This window comes from Gossypium arboreum, chromosome 8, assembly GCF_025698485.1.
Source record: "Gossypium arboreum isolate Shixiya-1 chromosome 8, ASM2569848v2, whole genome shotgun sequence".
NCBI classification, from domain to species: Eukaryota; Viridiplantae; Streptophyta; class Magnoliopsida; order Malvales; family Malvaceae; genus Gossypium; species Gossypium arboreum.
This window is the reverse complement of record NC_069077.1, coordinates 90,876,642-90,903,131: the sequence shown is the minus strand read 5'-3', so window position 1 is coordinate 90,903,131 and position 26,490 is coordinate 90,876,642. Positions and strand designations below refer to the sequence as shown.

The 26,490-nt window shown below is 35.6% G+C and overlaps 1 protein-coding gene and 1 non-coding gene across 2 annotated transcripts; one reads left to right on the top strand and one right to left on the bottom strand.

The window, feature by feature from the left end:
* Nucleotides 1-14,571: 14,571 nt before the first annotated feature.
* Nucleotides 14,572-15,260, bottom strand: LOC108468539 (uncharacterized). The gene is made up of 2 exons (XM_017769418.1): nucleotides 14,964-15,260; nucleotides 14,572-14,829 (listed from the first exon to the last, which is right to left on the bottom strand). Exons 1-2 carry the CDS (start codon nucleotides 15,258-15,260, stop codon nucleotides 14,572-14,574), a joined length of 555 nt encoding a protein of 184 aa, XP_017624907.1.
* Nucleotides 15,261-15,875: 615 nt separating this feature from the next.
* LOC128280113 (small nucleolar RNA R71) lies at nucleotides 15,876-15,982 on the top strand. The gene has a single exon (XR_008270295.1). It is a non-coding gene; the product is annotated as a small nucleolar RNA R71 (small nucleolar RNA).
* Nucleotides 15,983-26,490: the final 10,508 nt, after the last annotated feature.

Below are 26,490 nucleotides of genomic sequence, written 5' to 3'. Positions count from 1 at the left end.
AGGAATACAATAAATAGACCTAAGTACAACTTCTCTCATTTTGATATATTGAGGAATCATCTGTTAAACTATTTGGAATATTACAGGAAACTCAATGACCCCAAACATGGGATAAGATGCCGACGCCATGTCCCAGGCATGGTCTTACACTGGCTAGTACATTAAAGTCGATGCCGTGTCCCAGACAGGTCTTACACTAGCTTTCATATATCGAGGTCGATGCCATGTCCCAGACAAGTCTTACACTAGCTCTCATTTATCAATGTCGATGCCATGTCCCAGATAGGTCTTACACTGACACATAACAAGCTGACGCCATGTCCCAGATAGGTCTTACACTATCTTGTATATCCCGAGGCTAATGCATGTCCCAAACATGTCTTACACTAGCTCTCATCTCAATGCCGATGCATGTCCCAGACATGTCTTACGTTGGCTCACATACCACCCAATGTCATGGTACGAATATCCAAGTCTATTCCAAATGTTCAACCGGAGGTCTTTACTACATTAATTTCTTTACATGCATTCTCATAATCACAATCAAACAATTTATGCAGTGTCAATTCAATCATACATCATAGCAACATAGTTGTGTTATTAACATACAACTTACCTCGGATTACAAAATGTAGGTGACTAGACGATTTACTCTACATGCTTGGCTTTCCCCCTGATCCAAGTCTGGTTTTCATGTTTCTTGATCTAAAATAATAAAAATTCACTCATTTAATCTCTAAATAAATTTAAGCAATCATAAGTTCACATTTTTGACATTATGACCATTTTGCTCTTAGACTTTCACAAAATACCCCTAGGCTCGAAAATCGATTTTTATCAAATTTCTTCAAGTATTAAGCCTAGCCAAATCCTTTTTACTCTTATAGTGACCCAGAATTCCCATTATTACACAACATTACTCTCTATTTTTGTAAACTTTACAAAATGGTCCTATTAAGGTTTTCATGAGAAGTTCTTTCACAAAAGTTGTTTACTACACAATTAAGATTCATTTTCTTCCATAAAAACTCAGTAAACATCATAAATTCTTTCATGGAAAATCCCTATACTATCAACCATTTTGCAAAATGGTCCCCCTATTAGCTAGCTCATGCCATAAGGGTTCTAAAAGTACCAAAATTGTCAAAAATAGGCATCTAAATCACTTACTTGAGAGAGAGATGAATGGATGAAAGTTCAAGCTTCCAAAACCCTTAGAGTGGCTAAAAATTTTGGTGAAGGAGAAAGGAAAAATGAAAAAGATGAAGGCTAGTCTCTCAGGGTATTATTTTATCATACAATAGGTCATCAATTTACCTAACCATTTGACCCATTGATTTTCTTGTCCCTATGGCCAGCCATGCCTCTTTAAGGGGGTTTAATTGCACTTTAAAGGCCTAGAATTATGGCTCTCTATCTATTTAACGCCTTTGGCTAGCAAATTGCAAATTTTTCCCTTTATGCGATTTAGTCCCTCTTCACAATTAGGTTCACAGACGTTAAAATTAATTCACCGAATTTTTCATGCACTAATATAATCATGATATAACACCAAAATAATAATAAAATGATTTCCCTAACTTCATATTTGTGGTCTTGAAACCACTGTTCTGACTAGGCCTAAAATTGGGCTATTATAATTTCCCCCTTAGGGATTTTTGTCCCCGAAAATCTTACCGGTGAATAGATTCGGGTATTGGTCTCTCATGGTCTCTTCGGGTTCCTACGTGGCTTCCTTGACTCCATGTCTATGCCACAAAACTTTCATGAGTGCTACACTCCTATTCCTCAATTAATTAACCTCCCGAGCCAAAATCTTAACCGGCTCTTTAGCATAAGTCATATCCGGCTAAATCTCAACCTCAGTTGGCACAATCACATGCGAAGGATCCGATCTATATCAACATAACATGGATAAATGAAACACGTCGTGAATCTTTTCCAACTCTAAGGGCAAAGCCAATCGGTAGGCAACAGGCCCTACTCTCTCGGTTATCTCATAAGGTCCTATGAAACGAGTACTCAACTTGCCTCTTTTACCGAATTTGAGGACTTTCCTCTACGGGGACACTTTCAGAAACACCCTCTCACCAACTTGAAACTCAATCTCTTTTCATTTCAAATCAGTGTAGGATTTCTGTCTATCCGTAGTGGCCTTCAAATAGTTGCAAATCACCTTAACTTTCTCTTCGGTTTCTTTGACTAAGTCAAACCCGTGAGTCTGATTTTCTTTAAGTTTGGTCCAATATAAAGGCGCTCGACACTTGCATCCATATAAAGCCTCATAAGACACCATTTTTAGACTTGACTGATAGCTATTGTTGTAAGTAAACCCTACCAATGATAAGTACTTTTCCCAACTGCCTTGAAACTCGAGAACACAACACCGCATCATGTCTTCTAAGACCTGAATCACTCTTTTCGACTGACTGTCGGTTTGTTGGTGAAATGTCGTACTAAAATTCAGTTTTGTTCCCAATGCCTCTTGCAACTTCTTCCAAAACCGCGAGATAAACCTCCGAAATCTATCCGAAATAATCGACAAAGGTACTCCATAGAGTCTCACGATCTCGAAAACATACAATTTAGCTAATTTCTCTAGGGAATAGTCAGTATGCACTGGTATAAAATGTGCCTACTTTTTTAATCTATCAACAATGACCAAAACAGAATCCTTTTTCCTTGGCGTCAAAGGCAACCCTGACATAAAATCCATGGTTACAAGGTCTCATTTCCACTCGGGAACCATCACAGGTTGAAGTAAACCCAAAGCTACTTGTTGTTCGGCTTCAACTTGTTGACAAATTAGACACTTGGAAACAAATTCCGAAATGTCTCTTTTTATTCCCGACCATCAGTACATTTTCTTCAAGTCGTTATACATTTTCACACTACCCGGATGGATAGACAAGCAACCACTATGTGCTTCTCGTAGAATCTTCTGAATAGGCTCATTGTCCTTAGGCACACAAATCCTATCTCGGTACATCATACAACCGTTGGTACCAATACGAAATTATGATCCATTTCCTGTCTCGCACTGGGCCATCTTAGCTTGCAAATCCTTGTCACCTTTCTGAGCCTCACAAATCTCTTGAAAAAACATAGGTTTAGCTCTCATCTTAGCTAGAATTGAACCATTATTAGTCACGGTCAATTCAGTATTCATAGCCCTCAAGGCGAATAATTATTTCTTACTTAATGCATTGGCGACTACGTTTGCCTTTCCGGGGTGGTAGTCAATCACCAACTCTTAATCCTTTATCAAGTCCAACCATCTTCGTTTCCGTAGATTCAGCTCATTTTGAGTCATCAAATACTTTAAACTCTTATGGTCAGTAAATACTCAGCATCTCTCGCCATACAAATTGTGTCTCCAAATTTTCAACGCGAACACAATAGCAGCCAACTCTAAATCGTGCGTCAGGTAGTTTTTCTTATGTGGCTTCAGTTTTCTCGAAGCGTAAGTTATGACCTTACCTTTTTGCATGAGTACGCACCCCAATCCATTCAAGGAGGCGTCACTATATACCACAAACTCTTTTCCCAGTTCTGGTTGCACTAAAACTGGGGCTTCAGTTAACAAAGTCTTTAGTTTCTCGAAACTATGCTAGCATTTCTCTGTCCATTCAAACTTGACATCTTTTCAGAGTAGCTATCATTGAGATCCCATTTACAAATCTTCTGTAATACCTAGCCAAACCCAGAAAGCTTTGAACCTCTGACACATTCTTTGACAGTTTCCACTCAACGATAGCCTAGATCTTGCTCGGGTCAACTCTAATTCCATCACCTGACATAATGTGTCCTACGAATCTGACCTCTCGGAGCTAAAACTCACTTTTACTAAACTTTTCATACAGTTGCTTATCCCTAAAAGTTTGCAAAATAGTTCTCAAGTGTTCTGCGTCTTCACTCGTATCTCGAGAATAAATCAATATATCATCGATAAAAACCTCCACAAGCTTATCCAAATACAGCCGAAAAATGCAATTCATCAAGTCCATAAATACCGTAGGGGCATTTTTTAAACCGAAGGGCATGACAAGGAACTCATAGTGCCCATACCTTGTCCTAAATGCGGTTTTCGGTACATCTTGCTCCTTTACTCTGAGTTGGTAATAACTGTACCTTAAGTCTATCTTGGAAAACACGGTGACTCCTTTCAATTGGTCAAACAAATAGTCGATCCTTGGAAAGGGGTACTTTTTCTTCACTGTCACTTTGTTGAGTTGTCTGTAATCTATACATAACCTCATCGACCCGTCTTCCTTTTTCACAAAGAGTACCAAAGCAACCCACAGAGGATAGCTCAGTCTCGCAAAACCTTTATCCATTAACTCTTGTAACTGGACTTTTAATTCTTTTAACTCCATTGGAGCCATCCTATATGGAGCAATCGAGATGGGTGCAGTACCGGGAACTAACTCAATCCCGAATTCAACTTCCCTCACTGGAGGCAATCCGGGTAATTCCTCCGGAAACACATCTGAGAACTCACATACCACTGGTACTGACTCGATCTTCAATTCAAATGCTTGAGTATTTAATACAAAAGTGAGATAAGCTTCATATCCTTTTTCTCAAATATCTTACTGCCGACATGTACGATATCACCACAGGTAAGTTATCTGTTCTACCTGATTCAACCCGAAGAACATCCCCGCTTTCACACTTCAACTTAATAACTTTTCTCCCACAGTCTACCACAACACCATGAGAAGTTAACCAATCCATCCCAAGGATTACATCAAATTCTTAAACGGTAATAACATAAAGTTAGCCGGAAAACAATGACCTCTAATTGTCAAAAGGCAATTTCTACATACTTAGTCAACTAACACATGTTTGCCTAACGGGTTGGACACTTTTACCACAAATTCAGTAGAGTCAACTAGCATGTTCATACGGAGTATCAATTCCATACAAATATAAGAATGGGTAGACCTTGGGTTAATCAAAGCAACAATAGATATATCATGGATAGAAAAGGCATCCATAATCACATCAGGGAACTCTGCATCTTCACTGGCATGTATAGCATAAGTCCTTGCAGATGCTCTGCCCTTGGACCTCACAACAGAATCTTTAGGTGCACCTCTACTGCTAGCCCCACTTCCCAGGTTCTTATGTGGTCTACCCTTTGAGGGAGTATTACCCGATCTCATACTTTGATCCTTATCTTTCTCAACCATCTTGGGACAGCTACGAATAAAATGGTCCAATGACCTATATTTAAAGCAGCCTTTTTCATTACCTCAGCACTTACTGAAATGACGTCTGCTGCACTCTGAACATTCTAGTCTTTTGGGCAAGCAGTACCAACACTTGCGATAGAAGTGGTTTTGGCTTTTGTTACCACGTACTGCTTATTCTTACTCTTGCTCGAGAACCCCACTGACACGTTTGATCGAGTAGGAAACTTTCTCGATCTCTTGGATGAAGTTTGATATGATTTTCCCATCTATCTTTTTTTGATTCAGGAGACTCAATGTCAACTTTTCTCTTCTCTTTGGCCAATTCTTCCGCCTTACAAGCTCTCTCGACAAGTACCACAAACTTCCTCAACTCTCAAATACCAACTAATAAACAGATGTCTTTATTCAGACCATCTTCAAACCTCTTGCGCATAATGGCTTCTATAGATACGCATTCTCGCGGTTATTTGCTGAGCCTTACAAACTCACGCTCGTACTCAGTCACCGTCATACAGCTTTGCTTTAGCTCAAAGAATTCTTTCCTCTTTTAATCTATGAACCTTTTACTAATGTACTTTTTACGGAACTCCTCCTGAAAGAAATCCCAAGTTACTCTCTCTCTCTCTCGGTACCACTAACACAAGGGTATTCCACCATTGATAGGCCGAATCTCGTAGGAGTGACACTATACACTTCATACATTCCTCTGGCGTGCACGATAATTCGTCAAATACCCTAATGGTATTTTCCAATCAAAACTCGGCCCTCTCTAGATCATCATCAATATTTGCTCGAAATTCCTGAGCCCCATGCTTACGAATTCTATCTACTGGAGGTTTCTCTCTTCTAGCCATTTCTGCTCCTTGAGGAGCTATATGAATAGGTTGAGGAATTAGGGGAGGTGGGGGAGGTGGAGTATTCGGATTCACAAGAATAAACTCCGAGTACCAAGTATCCATCAGATAGGGTAAGCTTCTCTAGCCCCTCGCCTTGACTCATTATCACAGGCCCACTATCAACTGGCACGGTCCCTTCAGCGAGAGCCGACGCATTACTTTCCATGTCATTCGCCATAGCCACATCAAGATCCATTTACTATATATAAAAACACAATTTATTGCACCAGGAGTCACCACACTATCTATAAACAATTATGGCATGTATAGCTAGACTCGCAATCATGCTATGTTAGTCCTATATTCACTAAACCATAGCTCTGATACCACTAAATGTATCACCCTTACCTGAGTCTGAGATTGGACCTGGGCACGAGGTATTACCTGACTTAAACGCATGCATTCAATCTTTTCTAAATGTAAAAACTAGGACAAATTAAAACTTTCCTTTCATAGTCTGTTGATTCCTAATATGGGCCCACGAGGCCCAAATCATACTTTGGAAACGGTTTGGGATTAATTCATTCGCTTATGAAAACTTTGGAAAATGTCACTTGGAACAGGGCACACGCTTGTGTGGAAGGGCAACACGCCCATGTGGCCCTGTTGACTTGGCCATGCCAAAGGCCCGTGTGGTTCACATGGTCTAAGCATAAGGGGACACACTTGTGTCTCGAGCCTGTGTAAATTAACTTCTAAATTCAAACCTACAGGGGTTTTCACATGGCCTGATACACGCTCGTGTCCTTCACATGGCCATGACACGCCCATGTCTTAGCCCGTGTCTAAAAACCTTAAGATTTTATTTCTAACGTCAGCAACAAATTAGGGCACACGGCCAAGGCACAGACCCTTGGCCAGAGACTGTGTCCTCCACATGGTTGAGACACACGGCCGTGTCTCTACCTATGACTTTACTACCATGCATACTGACTTGCAATTTTGAGGTGCAGAGAACACACGGTCGAACAACACGCCCATGGGGCTAACTGTGCGTCACACACGGCCTAGACACACACCTATGTGTCTACCCATGTGGACGATATAAGGCTATCTACCAAGCCCTTTGCCACCCTGAAACAAAATATAATACCAACCATCATACCAAAGTCTAGCATGACATCATTTCTGGATCGAGCAACCATAACTAAGATCTCTACCCATTTCACATATGATTAAGCAACCAATTCATGCATTTTACTATCCAACATTGAAATTCCCATGGTCAACCATACCAACAATTTCACATTCATGAAAGACCTTTTTGTATTCATAAAACAACTTTCAATATTGGCCATTTTCATGGCCTTATACAAAATGAGTCAAATACTAAAGTAAGCCAACACATTTGGCCCCAAAACAATGTGACACTAAAACAAAATTAAAAGATCCTATACATGCCATAATCAAAATAAAAGAACTAACTATAATAAGTGCTTCACATGATAGTGTGACTAACTTCTCTGACATAGGCAATGATCTACGAGCTATTTTGCCAGCACTATAAGAAAATAGAAAGAAAAAGGGGTAAGTATAAAGCTTAGTAAGTTGCATGAAAATAAACATTAACTATTTATCATACAACAATATGCTCATAGCATTTCATAGCTTGTCCAGGAATACAATAAATAGACATAAGTACAACTTACTCATCACCATCCAATGTAATTTATATAGCATATATTGAGCCCACATCTCATACATTTAAAGTAGGTACCTGTACCACTCACCACATGGTCATAACTTCTCTCATTTTGATATATTGAGGAATCATCTGTTGAACTATTTGGAATATTATAGGAACTCAATGACCCCAAACATGGGATAAGATGTCGACGCCATGTCCCAGACATGGTCTTACACTGGCTAGTACATTAAAGTCGATGCCGTGTCCCAGACAGGTCTTACACTGGCTTTCATATATCGAGGCCGATGCCATGTCCCAAACATGTCTTACACAACCTCTCATCTTTCGGTGTTGATGCCATGTCTCAGATAGGTCTTACACTGACACACAACAAGCTGACGCCATGTCCCAAACAAGTCTTACTCTAGCTTGTATATCCCGAGGCCGATGCATCTTTTTTATTAAGTGCTAAATTGATGTATCTTTTTTAAATGTGGGTCTCTATGTTGCTATTAGTCCACATGGTTAATGGATGGACATAAATGGGCTTATATTACTGGAAATTTAAATGTGTTTATAAAGGTTATAATGGTAATTAGTAAATTACATGTAAATTAAGTAAAAAATTCCAAAATTTCATTTATTTCATCCATTTTCCATGAAAATGGAAAGAATAGATAGGTTTTAAAGCTTTGGAAGTTACGGCACACACAAGGCTTAACTAAGGTATGAGTTTTGTTCAGTTTTTGATGATTTCTACGTTTTTGTAATCATTGTTAAGTGTGCTAGCTAGCCCATGCTTAAATTCATGAAATTTTTGATGATTTGATGAGATGCCATTGATGAATTAATGAATTTTGTGATGTTAAATGGTGAAATATGAAAGCTTGGTGATAAATAAACATGTTTTGTATTGTGATTTTTGAAGAATTTGCTTATTATGGACTAATTTGTAAAAATGAGAAATTGAGGGTTTGAAATGTGAAATAAATGAAATATATGGACACCAAGGGACTTAATAGATATTCGGCCAAGCTTGTGTTTAATGGGATTATGTGAATTTTGTGTATTTGTGACTTAGGGACTAAATTGAATAAATGTGAAATTATAGGGGCTAAAGTGTAAAAATACCTAAAAATGTGTTTGTGGATTAAATTGAATGTGTTGGTGTTTAAATAAGTTAATTTTGAATACATATAGATCAAGAAAAGAGGAATTTTGACCTAGATCGAAGCAAAAATAAAGTGCTCGATTGATCGACTATTATCGTCATTTTTACGTCTGAGGTGAGTTCGTGTATAACAAATATGGTTTAACTAATGTTTATATGTGTTGAAATGAATAGAAATGTGACTGTGAAGTGTGAGTATGTGAATTGTGGATTAAATATATGAGGCAATAAGTGTGCGAATAATGAAATAGCTACGCCTACTAAAATGGCACTGAGTGTGTGAGATTATAACAGCGTTGACTGAGTAAATGGCACTATGTGTGTGACGCCAATATAAATTAGGTTTAATGTAATGCCACTAAGTGTGCAATATTATTATAGCTTCGGCTAATTAATTGGCATTAAGTGTGCGAGTTCATTGAACGTTTAAGGATGATTGAAGGAATCAATGCATCAAGCATTGAAGTGATAAATGTGATAGATAAGAACGTGATGGTACAGGTATGTATGGAACCTATGTGGTTGATGATATTGAGTATGAAATAGATGAAATATTTGGTAAATGAATAATGAAATGAGTTGGATTGAATAGCATTATGAATGCTTATTATAAGTTTAAAGATGTGGTGTGAAAGTAAGATATAGTCTTGTGTAAAGATACGTAATGTGAGGAGTTGTATCAAGTGTTAGTTAATTGATTGAATTATATTTAGTTGATGAGTTAAATCATGAACTTACTAAGCTTTAAAGCTTACTGAGTGAAATGTTCTCTGTTTTATAGTGTTATAAAGCTAGCTCGGAGTCAGGGATCGTCAACGACTTAATCACACTATCGGGCATCTATTTTGGTACCATTTTGAGATTTGTATATATGGTATATGGCATGCAGAGGCTAGTGTTATCTTGATATGTTTTGAATTGTAATTATAGCCATGAGATTTGGCCTGTAAATGTTGATATGTATGGCCTTTTCAATTGGTCTAAATGGTGTGTTTGAAAAGTATGTTATATGATGTATATATTGTTTATGTGATGGCTTGATTATGAAATGTTGAAATGGCAAGATTTGTGGTATCAAATAGTTGATAAGATGATGAGTTTATGCATTGGAACTTATGCAAGTTGTAATGATTTTTGGCATATGGATTGGGTATGCTTTGGTGGTGAAAATGGGTAATGATTTGGATGGTATTAATATGACATGAAATAAGTATAAAATGGCATGTTTTGGTTGTTATAAGACATATTGGTATGATGCTATTTTGGTTGTTATGTATACTTGAGATTAGGGTGGCAAATTGACTTTACAAATGGCCTATTTTTGTCCACACGGGACTGGCAGAGATACGGGCATGTGTCTCAGCCGTGTGGGACACACAGTCATGTTACACGGCCATCTGTCCCTTGGGGTAGTCCTACATTTTGAAGTCAGTTTTGAGCGCGGCCTAGACATGCGGGCGTGTGGTCGGCCGTGTGACCCAAGTCAATTTTGACCATGGCCAAGACACACAGGCATGTCTCCTACCGTGTGGAACAAGTCAGTATGTATGCCTTGCTTTGCCACGGCTTAGACACACAGGCGTGTCTAATGCTGTGTGAGGCACACAACCTATTCACACGAGCATGTGACCTTTGTAACTTAGAAAAATTATTTAGCTTCGAAAAATTTTGTATAAGATCAATTTAGTCCCGACCCCCTTTCTAAAGCATTTTTAAGGTCTCGTTGACCTTCTAAAAGGACTATATGTGTATGAATAGCTATGATATGATGGTGTATGACTTTTTTTGTGAAATGATTGTGAAATGTTTCGATATGTCTGGTAATGCTTCTTAACCTTAGTCCGGTGATGGATACGAGTTAGGAGTGTTACATGTTGTACTGAAAAATTAAACTGAACTAGGAAAATAAACTAATTAGTACTTGGGCCAAATTGACCCTTTTTATTCAAAATAAAGAAAATTAAAATTGCAAAATTAAAATTAAAAACTTTTGGATTACTTAGAAAATTTTTTCTCAAAAAATTACATCAAATTAATATCCCAAGAAAGGTTGGAGGGGTCACAAACGGTCCCGCTTAAGTTCTAATCTCCTTAGACAGACTTAATTTAATGTATTAATTCAAGAAGATAATTTCTAAGTATGCCCTTTTATTAAAAAGAAAAGCATAAAACTTAAGGGTCTATTAGATTGAACAACGTTTCAACTCGCTCAACTTCACCTTCTCAATAATGTTTGAGACATTGACCATTAGCCTGAAACGTACCTCCACTACTGCCGTACAATTTAACAGCTCCATATGGATAAACTTTGTAGATGGTATAAAGTCCTTTGTATCGGGATTTTAGCTTTCCCAGAAATAACCTAAGTCTTGAATTAAACAACAACACTTTCTGATCTTCTTTGATTTCACGAGGTTTTATACGACTATCATGCCATCTCTTAATCTTTTCTTTTACACATCTTGGCATTCTCGTATGGAAATAACCTCAACTCCTCCAACTCGTCAAACTGTAACATTCTTCTCTCACCAGCTTGCTTAATATCCAAATTTAATTGTTTCAATACCCAGTGAGCTTTATTTTCCAACTCAAGTGGCAAATGACATGCCTTTCAGAAGACTAACCAATAAGGAGTCATTCCTAAATGTGTCTTAAAATTTGTTTGGTAGGCCTATGGAGCATCATCAAGCATCTAAACCAATCTTTTCTATTAGGTCGCACCACCTTCTCAAGGATTCCTTTGATCTCATGGTTTACCCCTTCAACTTGTCCATTTGACTGTGCATGATAGGCAATGACAATATTTTGTTTCACATCATACTTGTCAAGCAACCACTTATGCCATTTATTTACAAAATGTGATCCTTTATCGCTAATTATAGGTTTAGGAGTCCCAAACTGTATAAACACATGCTTATGTAGGAATCGCATGACTACCTTAGCTTCATTGGTTGGGTATAATTTAGCTTCAACCCACTTGGATACATAGTCGATGGCCACGAGGATATACCTATTACCATAGGAATAAGGAAACAAACCTAGAAAATCGATACCCTATACGTCAAATAATTCTACCTCCAAAATGTTTGTCAATGGCATCTTGTTCCTCCTTGATATGCTTCCAGTCCTATGGCATCTATCACAATTTTTCACATATGCATACGCATCCTTGAACACTATAGGCCAAAATAATCCTGCTTGTAAGATGTTCACTGTAGTGCGAGAACCACCAAAGTGTCCCCTACTTGGAGATGAATGGAAATGGTACAAGAGCTCATCAATTTCACTTCCATCTACACATTTCCTGATTATGTTATCTACACATTGTTTAAACAAAAATAAATCCTCCTAGAAATAATACTGACTATCATGAAGGAATTTATTCCTTTTTTGGTATGTCATTTCTCGAGGAATTGTTCCACATGCTAAATAATTCACATAATCAGCAAACCAAGGTGTTTCTTGAATTCGGTTTACCTCAAAGATATACTCATCTGAAAAATTCTCATTGATAGGAACAAATGAATGAGTTACCTCATTTTGTTCCAACCTCGTCAAATGATCGACTACTTGATTTTCAACACCTTTTTTTGTCTTGAATTTCAAGGTCAAATTCTTGGAATAAGAGTATCCATTGAATTAGCCTCAGTTTAGCATCTTTCTTTATGAGTAAGTATTTAATGGTCACATGATCGATAAAACTGTAACTTTGGTAACTATAAGATATGAATAGAACTTGTCAAAAGCAAAAACTATAGCAAATATCTTTTTCAGTTACCATGTAATTGAGTTAGGCTTCTTTCAAGGTTTTACTTGCATAGTAGATAGGGTGAAATACTTTTTTCCTTTTGTGACCCATCACAGCTACAACAGCAAAATCATTTGTGTCACACATCAACTCAAAAGGTGAGTTCCAATCAGGTGTAACAATTATTAGAGTTGAGATTAACCAGCTTTTCAACTCTTCAAAAGCTTCCAAGCATGCTTTGTCAAACTCAAAAAAAGTGTCTTTCTCTAACATCATACACAAAGGTTTAGAAATTTTTGAAATGTCTTTTATAAACCTTTGGTAAAATCTGGCATGGCCTAAGAAACTCCGAACTCCTTTCACACTAACTAGAGGTGGTAATTTTTCAATCACATCCACCTTTTCTTTATCAACTTCAATTCCTCTTTTGGAAATTTTATGCCCTAGGACAATTCCCTCCCTAACCATAAAATGACATTTCTCCCAATTAAGGACAAGATTTGTCTCATTGCATCTTTTAAGTACCTTATCCAAATTACTCAAACAAACATCATAAGTATTACCAAAAATAGAAAACTTATCAATGAAAACCTCAACAAAATTTTCTACCATATCAGTAAATATTGACATTATGCATCGCTAAAATGTAGTAGGTGCGTTACATAAATAGAAAGGCATTCGCCTAAAAGAAAATGTACTGTACAGGCAAGTAAAAGTGGTTTTGTGCCAATCTTCTTGGGCTACAACTATTTGGTTATATCCTGACTATCCTTCTAAAAAATAGTAATATTCATTACCTGCTAGTCGATCTAACATCTGATTCATAAAAGGCAGCGGAAAATGGTCCTTCTGAGTTGCTTTGTTCAATTTTCTTTAATCAATACAGATTTTCCAACCCGTGACAGTTCGTGTTGGGATTAACTCATTACTTTCATTCTCGACAATCGTGATTCCACCTTTTTTTAGTACACATTATACCAAACTTACCTATGAACTATCTGAGATGAGGTAGATAATTCCCGCATCTAATCATTTGATCACTTCCTTTTGAACTACCTCTTTCATGATAGGGTTGAGTCTCATTTTCCTATGAATCCTAGCTCTTTCGCCCTCCTCTAAGATAATTTTATGCATACAGAAAGAAAGGCTTATACATCAAATATCAACTATGGTCCAACCGATTGCCTTTTTAAATTTCTTTAAAACTTCGATCAGTTGCTCCTCTTTGTGTTTGGTTAATTCAGCTGAAACAATCACAAGAAAAGTAGAACAGTTACCTAAATAAATGTATTTTAAAATGGGAAGGAAGTACCTTAAGTTTGAGTTTGGGTGGTTCCTCAATTGATAACTTTGGTTGTGTAAATTCCTAAATATCCAATCCTAATGGTTCAAACCATGTTGGTTGAACATAATTCTTCAAATAGGCTTCCATCAAATCCATGTTTTCATTACATTTTTCATCTTCCAATGGCTTAGACCATAAAGTTTTCTCTAATGAGTTTTCAAAATTGTTCTCCCATTCTATAGAAACTAAGGTTTCTAGCTCCTCCATTTCTGAACATTCCTTCATTGGATCAAGAAATTTCAAGCTTTAAGAACATTAAATGTTACCTGATCATCCTGAACTCTCATCATGAGTTCTCATTTTTTCATGCCTATCAATGTTCTTCCCGTGGCTAGGAAAGGTCTCCCTAGGATGATCGACACTTTCTTATCTGCTTCAAAACCTAAGACAATGAAAGCAATAGGAAAAATGAATTTATTGACTCTTACCAAAACATCATCGATCTTTCCTTCGGGGTTGTTAAAGATCGATCTACCGATTGAAGTGTCACAGTAATGGGTCGTACTTCGCCTATTCCCAACAGTTTGAAAATAGACTTGGGTATCAAGTTGATGCTCGCTCCTAAGTTGCACAAAGCTTTACGACATTAAGATTCTCTGATATTACAAAATATAGTAAAGCTTCCAAGGTCCTTCAGTTTCGGAAGAAGCTTGTTCTGTATGAACGCACTACACTCCTTCATTAAAGCGACAGTCTCATACTCATTAAGTCTTTTCTTCTTGGACAGGATGTCTTTCATGAACTTCACATAATTGGGCATTTTCTCTAAAGCCTCCACCAATGGATGTTGATGTGAAGTTGCTTTAGAACGTCCAAAAACTTCTTGAATTGCACCTCTTGTTTCCTCTTATTTGGTTGGAACTTTTGAGGATATGAAAGTGATAAAACTTTGGGTTGGACTAGAAAACTTTTCTAAGGAGATAAATCTGCATCTAAAGAATATGTTAGTTTTTCAGAATTCACTAGTTTAGGTTTTACCTCATCAGACTTTGTAAGTTCTAGCTCAACTGGTGTAGGAATTTCAACTGTTGGTTGACTTCCCTCCTTCTCAATGCGTTCATCTTCAATCACAACCTCCTTGGGTTCCAAAGTCTTACCACTTCGTAAGTCAACTACTTTGTAATGTTCCTTTCCCAAATTGCTTATATTTTCTATATCACTCGGTAAGGCTCCTTGCGATCGGTTATGAAGTTCGACAGCTAATTGACCCATTTGGTTCTCCAAATTTTTCAGTGTTGCTTTTTGGCTTTGGATTAAAGCGTCATTCTTCGTCATGTATGCCTTCAACAAGTTCTCCAAACTATTGGATGACTCAGCTTGTTGTGGTTTTGGAACTTATTGATTGAACCTTTAGGATTGGTTGGGTTTATACTGTATGTAAGTGTTGTTCAGTCTATTTCCTTGGTTACTCCAAGAAAAGTTTGGATGGTTGCACCATGAAGGATTGTAGAAGTTGGACTGTGGCCCATATCCACTTTTATTTTGGTGTTCGTTCCCTATGTAATAAACTAACTAGGGATTTGGTGGACAATTCTTGAAAGGATGACCATCCCTACAATATACGCAGGAAACAACATCAAATTAACATGGTGATTGAGTTGCAAAATTATTCAAACCATTAGCAGTAAACTATTTCAACATTGAAGAAATAGAAGATACTTGAGCTGAGATGATGTAAGTGCGTCCACTTCGTGCACTCTGGCTACTCATCTTCCCAAAGTTGCTTGATTTGTTAGCCATTGATAGTTGTTACTAGCGATCCTCTCAATGATCTTGTAAGCCTCATTATAAGACTTAAACAAAATCGCACCATTTGCAGAAGCATCTACCATCAACCTTGTATGTGCGTTGAGGCCACTATAAAATGTCTCCAACTAGATGCACTGTGGAATCCCATGATGAGGGCACTTATGAAGTAATTCTTTGAATCTCTCCCATGCTTCGTACAAAGATTCGTTGTCCAATTGTTGAAAAGTGGTTATCTAATTTCGTAACTTAGCTTTTTTGCTAGGTGGGAAATAATTAACCAAAAATCTTTCTACTAATTCTTGCCATATAGATATTGAACTTGGTGGAAATGAATTAAGTCATGCTCGTACTCGATCTTGCAACAAGTATAGAAACAACTTCAACCTCAATACGTCTTCAGTCACATCGGCTATCTTAAACAAATCGCTCACCTTCATGAATAATCGAAGGTGAAGATGTGGATCTTCCATGGGCATTTCACTAAATTGGACCACCATTTGGAGCATTTGAAACATCACTGGTTTCAGTTCAAATTGCGGTGCCTCAATCTCCAGTCTCCTAATTCCCAACTTTAATTCATTGAAGAGTGGCGTAGCGTACTGTCTTATGGCACAATCCCTATCATCAGCAATAAGGATTGGATTGTGAACATGATTGGCTCTATTTCATTGTCCATCATTTTGATTTCCAAGGTGTATCTCGGCTTGTCTTTGAGTTGATCTTTCATGTCTTCTTTGTCTAAATGTCCGCTCAATCTCAAGGTCTACAGATAATAAATCAATAATTCAATCTATGCTCATAAAATCCTAAAAATAAAATCAAAAAAATTAAAGAATACAGAATAAATTAGTAAGGTTAGAAGTGAGATAAAAATGAAATAATAACCAAATTGAAAATAATAATATAACAAAAATGATTATGGCAACAATCCTCGGTAGCGGTGCCAAAAACTTGTAACGCTCAGTTTGTGCAAGCGTACACAGTCTTTATCAAGTAATAAGTAAGTAAAAGAGTTACCGTCTCCACAGGGACTGTGTATGTTAACCAATATATTGCAAAATCAAAGTTAACAATTTGATAATAAAAACACAATATCTTGAGTGATAGGTGATTAACTAAATTAAATTATCTAGATGCAGGATTGATCCCTAATGCAATTTAAACTAAATGCGAAGTATGAAATGAAATGTACAAATGAATTTATCAAAAACACAAATTTCAACAATCAATAACATGAATAGGCTAGGATAATTACATCAGTCGACTTAGCTTATTTTTATTATGCTTAACAGTGTTCAAAAAATTATTCCATGGCAACTCGATCTTTCATGAGTTTGGAAACCAAATTAAGTTCTTTCAGAATATTTTACTTGGTAAACCATGCATTTTACTTATCATATTAAACTAAGGGTTTCTTAGGATTCATGTGAAGTAACAGGGATGGATTAGGTTTGAAATAGTTTAATCACATAAACCTAAAAACTGTGCATGATAATAGAGCTCTTTAAAGTTATTATAAACCTTTAATTTAGACGGGTTAGGATCTAAATTAAGTATGCACATTTCAATTATTGTTTCCACTAGTCGTCGTTTGGTTAGGATCGCTTAGCTAATTCTAATTCATCCAATCACATATGAATGAAATACATACTTGAGTTTAATTGATAACATGAACGACTGAGGCACAAACACTATAGACATGATTTAAACAAACTTCATTAAATAAATGCAATCATCCTAGCTAAATGGAATTAAGCTATCACTGTTGATGACAAGATAATAAAGCACATTGCAAACATGATTAAAATCAAAATAACAAAGTAAAGGAAGAATAAACTCTGTCGAATCAGCAGTCTCATGAACTCTGATTGAAGATGTTTTCCTTTGATCCTTGTATTGCTCCTTTTTTAATGGCTCCTCAAGGTGGTCGACCAAGAGAATAATATTATCAAGGTTTTTGGCTAAGGAAGAAAATATGGGATGCTACCCATAAAAATAAAGAGAGGAGATGAGAGAATGAATGATGATTAAGAGATGTGAAGAATGAGGGATGTAGGGATGAGGGATTATTGAAATGGGAAATAAGTGGGGGAATTTATACTTGAAGTAAATGGTAGAGTTTACTAAAAATAGGTATTGGAATCCCTCTATTTTCTCCATTTGTAACTCCCCTTACCCGTATCCAATGCTAGGATAGGGTTTGAGGTATTACCAGACTTAAACATAGACATTCATACAAAACTGGGCCATAAAATTTGGACTAAATCAAATTCATCCAATCACATGCATATTGTACCTTATACGGGCCCACGAGGCCCAAAACATACGTTAGGAGTGGTTCGGGACTAAACCAAAAACTTTTGGAACTTTTACTACACTTAGAAAATTTTCATACTTTGAAGAATCACACATCCGTATGGGTAGGCCATGTGATCATACACACGCTCGTGTGGCTTGGGACACGCCTGTGTCCTCAACTCATGTAACTCTCTGTTTATAACGTCATGCAAAATTTGGGGTCACATGACCAAGTCACACGCCCGTGTCCTTGGGGCCTTGGCCTTCACACGGCTGATACACACAGCCGTGTTTCTGCCCATATGGCCAAGAAAATGGCTATTCACGAAGCCATTTGCCACCCTCATTTGTACACTCACATGCACACTTTCAATACCACTTAACATGGCACAATTAAGCTACCAGCACAACCATAATCAAGGCTTAAACATATCAAAACAATTATTTACTGTTCATAACAAAACTATCCACTTGAGTCACAGTCACTAAATTATTTATATCTTGAGCTATAGAAATCTAAATTAAGATCCGCTTGATTTTTCCGAAACTAGACTCAAATATCTTCCTACCATAAAATGTTTAGAATTTATGGTTTAGCCAATAAGTACAGTTGATTCTTCAAATTCGTCCCTATAACAGCCTAGTTTTTAGCTAAATCAGAACAGTGGTTTTGGGACCACAAATCCGAGATTTTAAATTTATTTTAAATTTATTTTTAGTGTTTACAGCATGTGAATATATATGTGTGAAAATTTTGTGTGTTAATTTTATCGTTTAAGTGGTTAATTTGAGAAAAATGACCTAATCGCGTAAAATGCAAAAGTTGCATGCCATTAGTTAAAAGTGTCTAGTTGCTATGACTTATTAACTGCAAGGTACTTCTAATGTTATTAGACCATAATTAAGGTTAGTGGACAATTATAACCATGGTTTAAGTGATTTTTAAGTTTAATTAGTAAGGTTAAATTAGTAAATCAATAATTAAGTTAAGTAAAATAATAATATGGTATCATCTTCATCACTTGCTATTCTCCACCGAAAATAAAGGTTTGAGTAGCCATTAGAGAGCTTGAAGCATTCTGCACTTTCAATTGATAACATATCAAGAAAAGAGGAGTTCAGATCGATATCGGGGAAAAACTAAAGTTACCGACTAAATGATTCAATTTGCCATTTTAGTATCCTAGGTCAATTTGCCATTTTAGTATCCTAGGTAAGTTCGTACGTGATAAATGTTGTTACAATTACGATGATAAATCGACTATGTTTGGCACTTAGTGCGCATTTCAAAATAGCTTCGACTATAAATAGCACTTAGTGTACGAATTGGAATAGCTTCGGTTATATGAGGCACTAAGTGTGTGATACCGAGATAGCTTCAGTTTAATGTGGTGGCACTAAGTGTGCGAGATCGTTATAGCTTCGGCTAATCATTGATGCACTAAGTGTGCAAGCTCTTAAAGCATTGAAAGACTTTTGAATGAATCAATGTGTTAAACAAAGAAGTGAGAATGAAAAAAATAAATAGGGGAAAATTCAGGTATGTACGATACCTATGTGGTAGTTGAGACTATGTGTATGAAATTTGATGAATTTATATATATATATATATATTAAATGGTTATGGATTAGAATTGAATGATGATATAAAAACTACTAAGTATTTACTAATTGATGTTTTGTATATTATGAATTGTTGAGTATTTTGGTACGAACTTACTAAGCTATGAAGCTTACTGTGTGTTAATTGTCGTTGTTTTATAGAGTATCGAAGCTAGCTCGGACATCAGGGATCATCGGGAATCATTATCACACTATCGAATCAACTCGTTGGTACTTTGAAGCTTTGTATATATGGTATATGGCATGTATAGGCTAGTGTTATTTTGGTATGTTTCGAGTAATGGCGTTAGTCATGTGATATGGCTTGTTAATGATGTAAATGTTGGTGTGGATATGACAATTTAAGTTGGCTTGAATTATGGGTTTAATATGTGATATATGAGATGTATATAATGCCTTATGTGTTGTGCCTTGATTATATAATGTTGAAATGGTAAATTTTGTGGCATGAAATAGTTGTTGATGAAATGCATTTAGAAGTCATACAAGTTTAATGATTTTGGTATATTTTAGTTATGGAATTGAGTAGTTGAAATGTTGTGTAAAGATGACATAATATGTGTATAAATTGGTTGGTTTTGGTTGCTTATAAATGTCTTGAAATGGTACCATTTAGGTTGATTTGTATGCAAGAGAAAATGGTGGCAAATTGGCTTTGCAAATGGTCTATTTTTGTCTACACGAGAAGAAACACGAGTGTGTGTCTCGGCCGTGTGCGACACACGGCTATGTTACACGGCCACGTGTCCCTTAGGGTACCCTTTGAATTAAAGTTAATATACCCTACAGTTTTGACACGACATAGACACAGGGGCGTGTCTATTGGCCGTGTGTGGCACATGGGCTGGCACATGGGCATGTGGTTGGCTGTGTGACTCAAGTCAATAACCTCCCTTAGATTTCACACGGTCTGGCACACAGGCGTGTCCTCGGCTATATGGTACAAGTCAGTATGTATGCCCTATTTTCACACGGCTTGTGACACGGGCGTGTCTAGTGGCCGTGTGCTTCACAGGGGCGTGTGACCCTGTAATTAAAGAAAATTTTTAAGTTTCTTAAAGTTTGTAAATGTTATCAGTTTAGTCCAGAACCTCGTTTTAGCATGTTTTAAGGTCTCGTATGACCTTATAAGGGATAGTGCGAATGTTGTGAATAGTTTATAATAATTAATGCAGTAATGTATTTGAATGATGTGTATTATCTGGTAACGTCTCATACCCTATTCTGGCGATGGATACAGGTTAGGGGTGTTACAGTCCATGTTCTGCTATTTGACAGTTTCGATCTTTCTTCACTAAAAATTAAGTATCTCTTAGTACAAGATTCGGATGATTTTCTAGTTTATTTCTCTTGAAATTAGACTCATTAAGAAATTAAACATATAAATTTAAATCCCCAAGTATTTTTATACAATTTTTAATGATTTTCCAAAGTCAGAATAGGGGAACCCAAAATCATTCTAATCTTGTCTCATAAAAATTCAAGTATCTCATAAAATGAAATTCTTTTGCTTGCACCGTTTCTTCTATTTAAAACTAGACTCAATAGGATTTAATTTAATATTTTATTCAACCTCTAATTTGATTTCCACTATTTTTGGTGATTTTTCAAAGTTATACTACTACTGTTGTCCAAATTTGTTTTAATGCTAATTTTACTCTTTCATGATTCCCTTGTACTAACTTTCATTAACATAACATTATGAACCACATTACACAATGACATTGGCATAGGTATATGAGTAACTAATATACTTGCAAACCATTAGACAATATAAGCCAATTTATATGGGTACATACGAAATCAAATCCTTATTCATTACAAGCCAATACATTTGGCCATATCATAATGACACATACACAAAATGACTAAGTCCCTATGCATGCCATAGACTCAAAGGTTTGTGTTTATTTACCCAACACGATAGCTTGATAGTGTGATAGAATCTCTAACGATCTCCAACCCGAGCAAGCTGAATAAACCTATGAGAGGTAGGAAAGAAAAAGGGGTAAGCTATATAGCTTAGTAAGTTCATATGCAAAGAAATAACAACTTTTAACATTCATTTACTTTATCCTTCCATAAGGGTATTATTATTACAATTTCCATTAAATCTCATGATTACCACTTACTCATTCATAATGCTTACTCTTTTATCTTACAAACACCAATTGTATGTCTTGGCATTAGACTAGCAACCATAATCTCCCCATTATAGCATATCAAATTATTAACAAGTTATTTCAACTCACTTAACAACATGCACATCATTTACGAGAAATCATAATTTCAACATCTAGATAAACAATCTTTCACATATCTATAGCTCACTTCTCTCTATGTTTTCATAATGACTTTAATCGACGATTATGCTTATCTTTCCTTTTTCTCGTATCCATTAAATCACAGTTTAAGTATGTACATCGTACTATATCACAACTCAATTAGGCTCATAAGCCCAACACATGATTATTTTCAAATCTTATCATGCATCCATTCATCATAAATGTAGATCATTAGTCACAAGATTATTAATATTTCACAAGCATAAATTTCTCGTATGCATTCTTACCACATATTCATAGTATATCGAGTCTTTTACTCATGAGTTATAAGTATGTACCTGTACTGACTCATAGCACATTCTCATATTTTCTCATCATTGAATTACTTGTCAAATAACCCACTGATTTACCCGTTGAACACTTAGAATACTATCGGATACACAAAAAGCTTGCACAAAGTGCTTCATACGTAGTCACATGCTACCTCATATCACATATAACACATTGCTCGCTCTTGAGCTAATAACAGGCCTGCTCACACAAGCTGACAGTCAGGAAGTAACTACACGGGCTGCTCACACAAGCTGATAGGTGCCCAACACACATGGCGGGCAACCCAGCCACCGGTAGGACGTACATGACTAGCACTCGGATTCACATAGTCACATATACACATAATCTCAGGAGCTCATAAACACATAGTTCCCAGTAACATGTCACATTATATCCTAGATTATTCCTAAGGTTCAAACAGGATTTTTATCGATATCACATATTTGTCGAACTCGTTCACAATGTCATTCTCATAGACTATAACATCGTTCATACACTTGTCATAAGACCTAATCGTCAAATACGCATTTTTCCCCCGTTCTAGGTCCAAACCTCATTTTCCTTGATCTAAAATATCACATTTAGCTTATTTATTAGTCACATTATTCATTATGACCCAAAAATCATATTATGGAAAAATTATATTTTTGCCCCAAAAACTTTATTGTATTTACATTTTTACCCCTCGGCTTGTAAAATGAAATTTATTCAATTTCTTTGTACTTTAAGCCTAGCCGAACCATTTTCATAACTATAACAGCCTACAATTTCCACTATAACACACTTTTACTACATATTTTATAACTTTTACAATTTAGTCCTTTTAAGCATTTTCATCGAAAATCACTTAGCAAAAGTTGTTTCTCCAACCATAAACATGCATAATCTACCATTAAACATAAAAATGCACAAATTTTAACATGGTTCAAACCCTATACCTTCATCAAACTCAAATAAATGGTAGAAATAGGTAGATCTTGTTACGAGGATTTCAAAAACGTAAAAATCATTAAAAACGGGGCAAGAATAGACTTACAATCGAGCTTGGAAGCTTGGAAAACCCAAGCCATGGTTTCTTCATGTAAAATTTGGCCAAGGAAGAAGATGGAAAAGAAATTTTGGCTTTTATTTTGTTTTAAATTCATTTTAATTACTAAATGACCAAAATGCCCCTAACTTAAAAATATTCTATTTCACCTATTTCATGTCCATTTTCGTCCAAAAAATTAACCAATAGTATAATTACCATTTAAGGACCTCCAATTTAAAATTTCATAACAATTGGACACCTCTAACATTTAGAACTCAACTTTTGCAATTTTTACAATTTAGTCCTTTTAACTAAACTGAGTGCCCAAACGTCAAAATTTTCGAACGAAATTTTTACAAAATCATTTTGTGAAATTGTAGACCATAAAAATATAATAAAAAAAATTTTTTCCTCGTCAAATTTGTGGTCCCAAAACCACTGTTTCGACTAGACCCAAAATCGGGTTGTTACACCATTGCTTGGCAAGCCATTTTATGGAAGAAGATGCATGATGGTTCCTTTATTTGAGCATAGAATCATGCTAAATTTAGGCATGGGTTGGACGATTTCAAGGGCAATCTTTTTGTTTTGATTTCAAATGATTTACAAATGTAGGGACCTTTAGTAAATATCCCAAAATAGATTTTTGAGCAGCCAACATGCTTCTGCCGAATTTGGGCTAGACTCCCCCTTATTAGACGGTTCTATAACCCATTAAATAATCAGACTTGTCCACCATGTAGCATCATTTTAAATGGGTCAAAATAACACATTATTGACCCATTTAGCATGGTTTTCCCATCCAACATAGGAAATACATAGCTCATATTCATGCAACTTTATAATAAGCTCTGTATTGAATCAACTTCATGGTCCCACTTCATAATTAAGTATAATACATTAATAAATAACATGAAATAATTTAATTTATGCACAAATTTGCTGAAATAAAGCACAAATTTGCATATTTTATAAATTCATGTTCATTATTAAGGTTTAAGCAAAATTCACTAAATTAATTATCAAATACTTAAGATTTGTAACAGCCCATTTTCAATGAAATTGGAACAGTGGTTTCAAGACCACGAATCTGACCCAAAAATATGATTTATTTTTATTTTATTATATGGTCTGTAATATGGTAGATATGTCGTGTGAAAATTTTGATATGAAAATTTTATCAATTTAGGGCTTAATTACGAGAAGGACTAAATTTCATAAAATGAAAAAGTTAAATTCTAGTAGCTTAAGGATCAAATAGCTATGGAATTCAAAACTTAAGGTCCTCATATGGTAATTAGACCATTAAGAAAAGTATGCAGATTTTCTTGGTGACTCATCCATGGAATTATAGAAAAAGGGCAAGGACTAAATTGGAATTTAAAATAATTAAATTAATTAAAAGATGTTAAAAGAAAATATCATCTTATTATTTTCATCTTTGACCTAAAATTTTATGGAAACCCTAGGAGAGAGAGGGGAAACTTTTAAGGCTTAATTGGGTAAGTTTTCATGTCCCATTTTTATTAATTTTGGTATTTTTGAAATCGAGATAGCTTAATCTCTCTATTTGAGGGATTAATTTTAAATGTTATCAAGGTATGAAAATGATTCATGGATGTGTTATGCTGAAAATTAGAAATTTATGGTAGAAAATGAAAGATTATTGATAGATAAACAGCTTCTACAAATTGATTTTTGATGAAAACAGGATTTAGAGACTAAAATGAAAAGTTGTAAAATTTGATGAAAAATTCTAAAATTTTGTATAACACCCCTTACCCGTACCCGAGGTCGGGATAAGGTACGAGGTGTTACCGGATAAACATACAAACATTAGACTAAAATACAGGCCATAAAATTTCATTCATATTTCAAAATGTTCATTCACTTACACATAGTCCCTTATTTGAGTCTACGGAGCCCAAAACATACTTTAGAAAGGGTTCAGGACTAAACCGAGAACTTACGAAAATCTTGAAAATTTGATGCTTTAAGGTTCCACACGCCCGTGTCCCAAAGTCGTGTTCCATACACGGCTGAGACACATGGTCGTGTCTCTTCCTGTGTGGAATATACCTAGGCTATTTTCCAAGCTTTGGTCAACCTTAATCTCTTACACACTTATACATTTACACCAAGATTATCATCTGACCAAATATCTTCAGCTTAATCATCAAGCATTTATATTTAAAGCTAGATCATATCTTTATAAAATACCAAATTCAGATGCGTATAATAACATGTTTGCCTGAAACATTTCAATTCAACTCCATATCCAACAAGCATTACATTGAGACTAGTCATATATATATATATACATGTCATGATACATATCATTCTCTTTCTGTTTTCTTATAAACACATATCATTTATTTCATTATATCAATATTTTATATACCATAGCTTCCATGTATTCCACATATATTTATTTTCCTCCTCCTCCTCTCCATTCCACATCCTTAATGTATATAGCATTCTTGTAAGTACGATTTCACAATTTACTAATAAATGCTCACATCAAACAGTCCACACGATTCATAGTCACTTACTTATTTATAATTCGAGCTACAGAGATCCAAATTAAGATCCGTAAATTTCCCCTGAAACTAGACTCACATATCTTTACACCATAAAATTTTCATAATTTTTGGTTTATCCAATTAGTACAGTTTATTCATTAAATTTTCCCTGTTTCACTTTTCGATGATTCGACCTCTCTTCACTAAAAATTAATTATCTCACAAGATCAGAACTCGGATAATGTCTTGTTGATTTATATTGAAAATAGACTCATTAGGAATGTTAAAAATATAAGTTTAAGCCTCTAATTATTTTTATCCAAAATTTTGTAATTTTCCAAAGTCAGAACAGGGGATCACGTAATCATTCTGAACCAGTCTCACAAAAACATAAATATATCAAAATATAGAACTACTTTTCTTTCTATGTTTCTTTTATATGAAAATAGACTCATTAAGATTTAATTTAATACCTCATTCAGTCTCTGATTCAATTTCTACTATTTTTGGTGATTTTTCAAAATCACATCACTGCTACTGTCCAAAACAGTTTTATTGCTAATTCACTCTTTCACAATTTCTTTGTATTAACCTCATTTTAACATACATATCACAAATCATTTTCACCACATTTCATACATCACAAGTATAGGCCCATGATTACA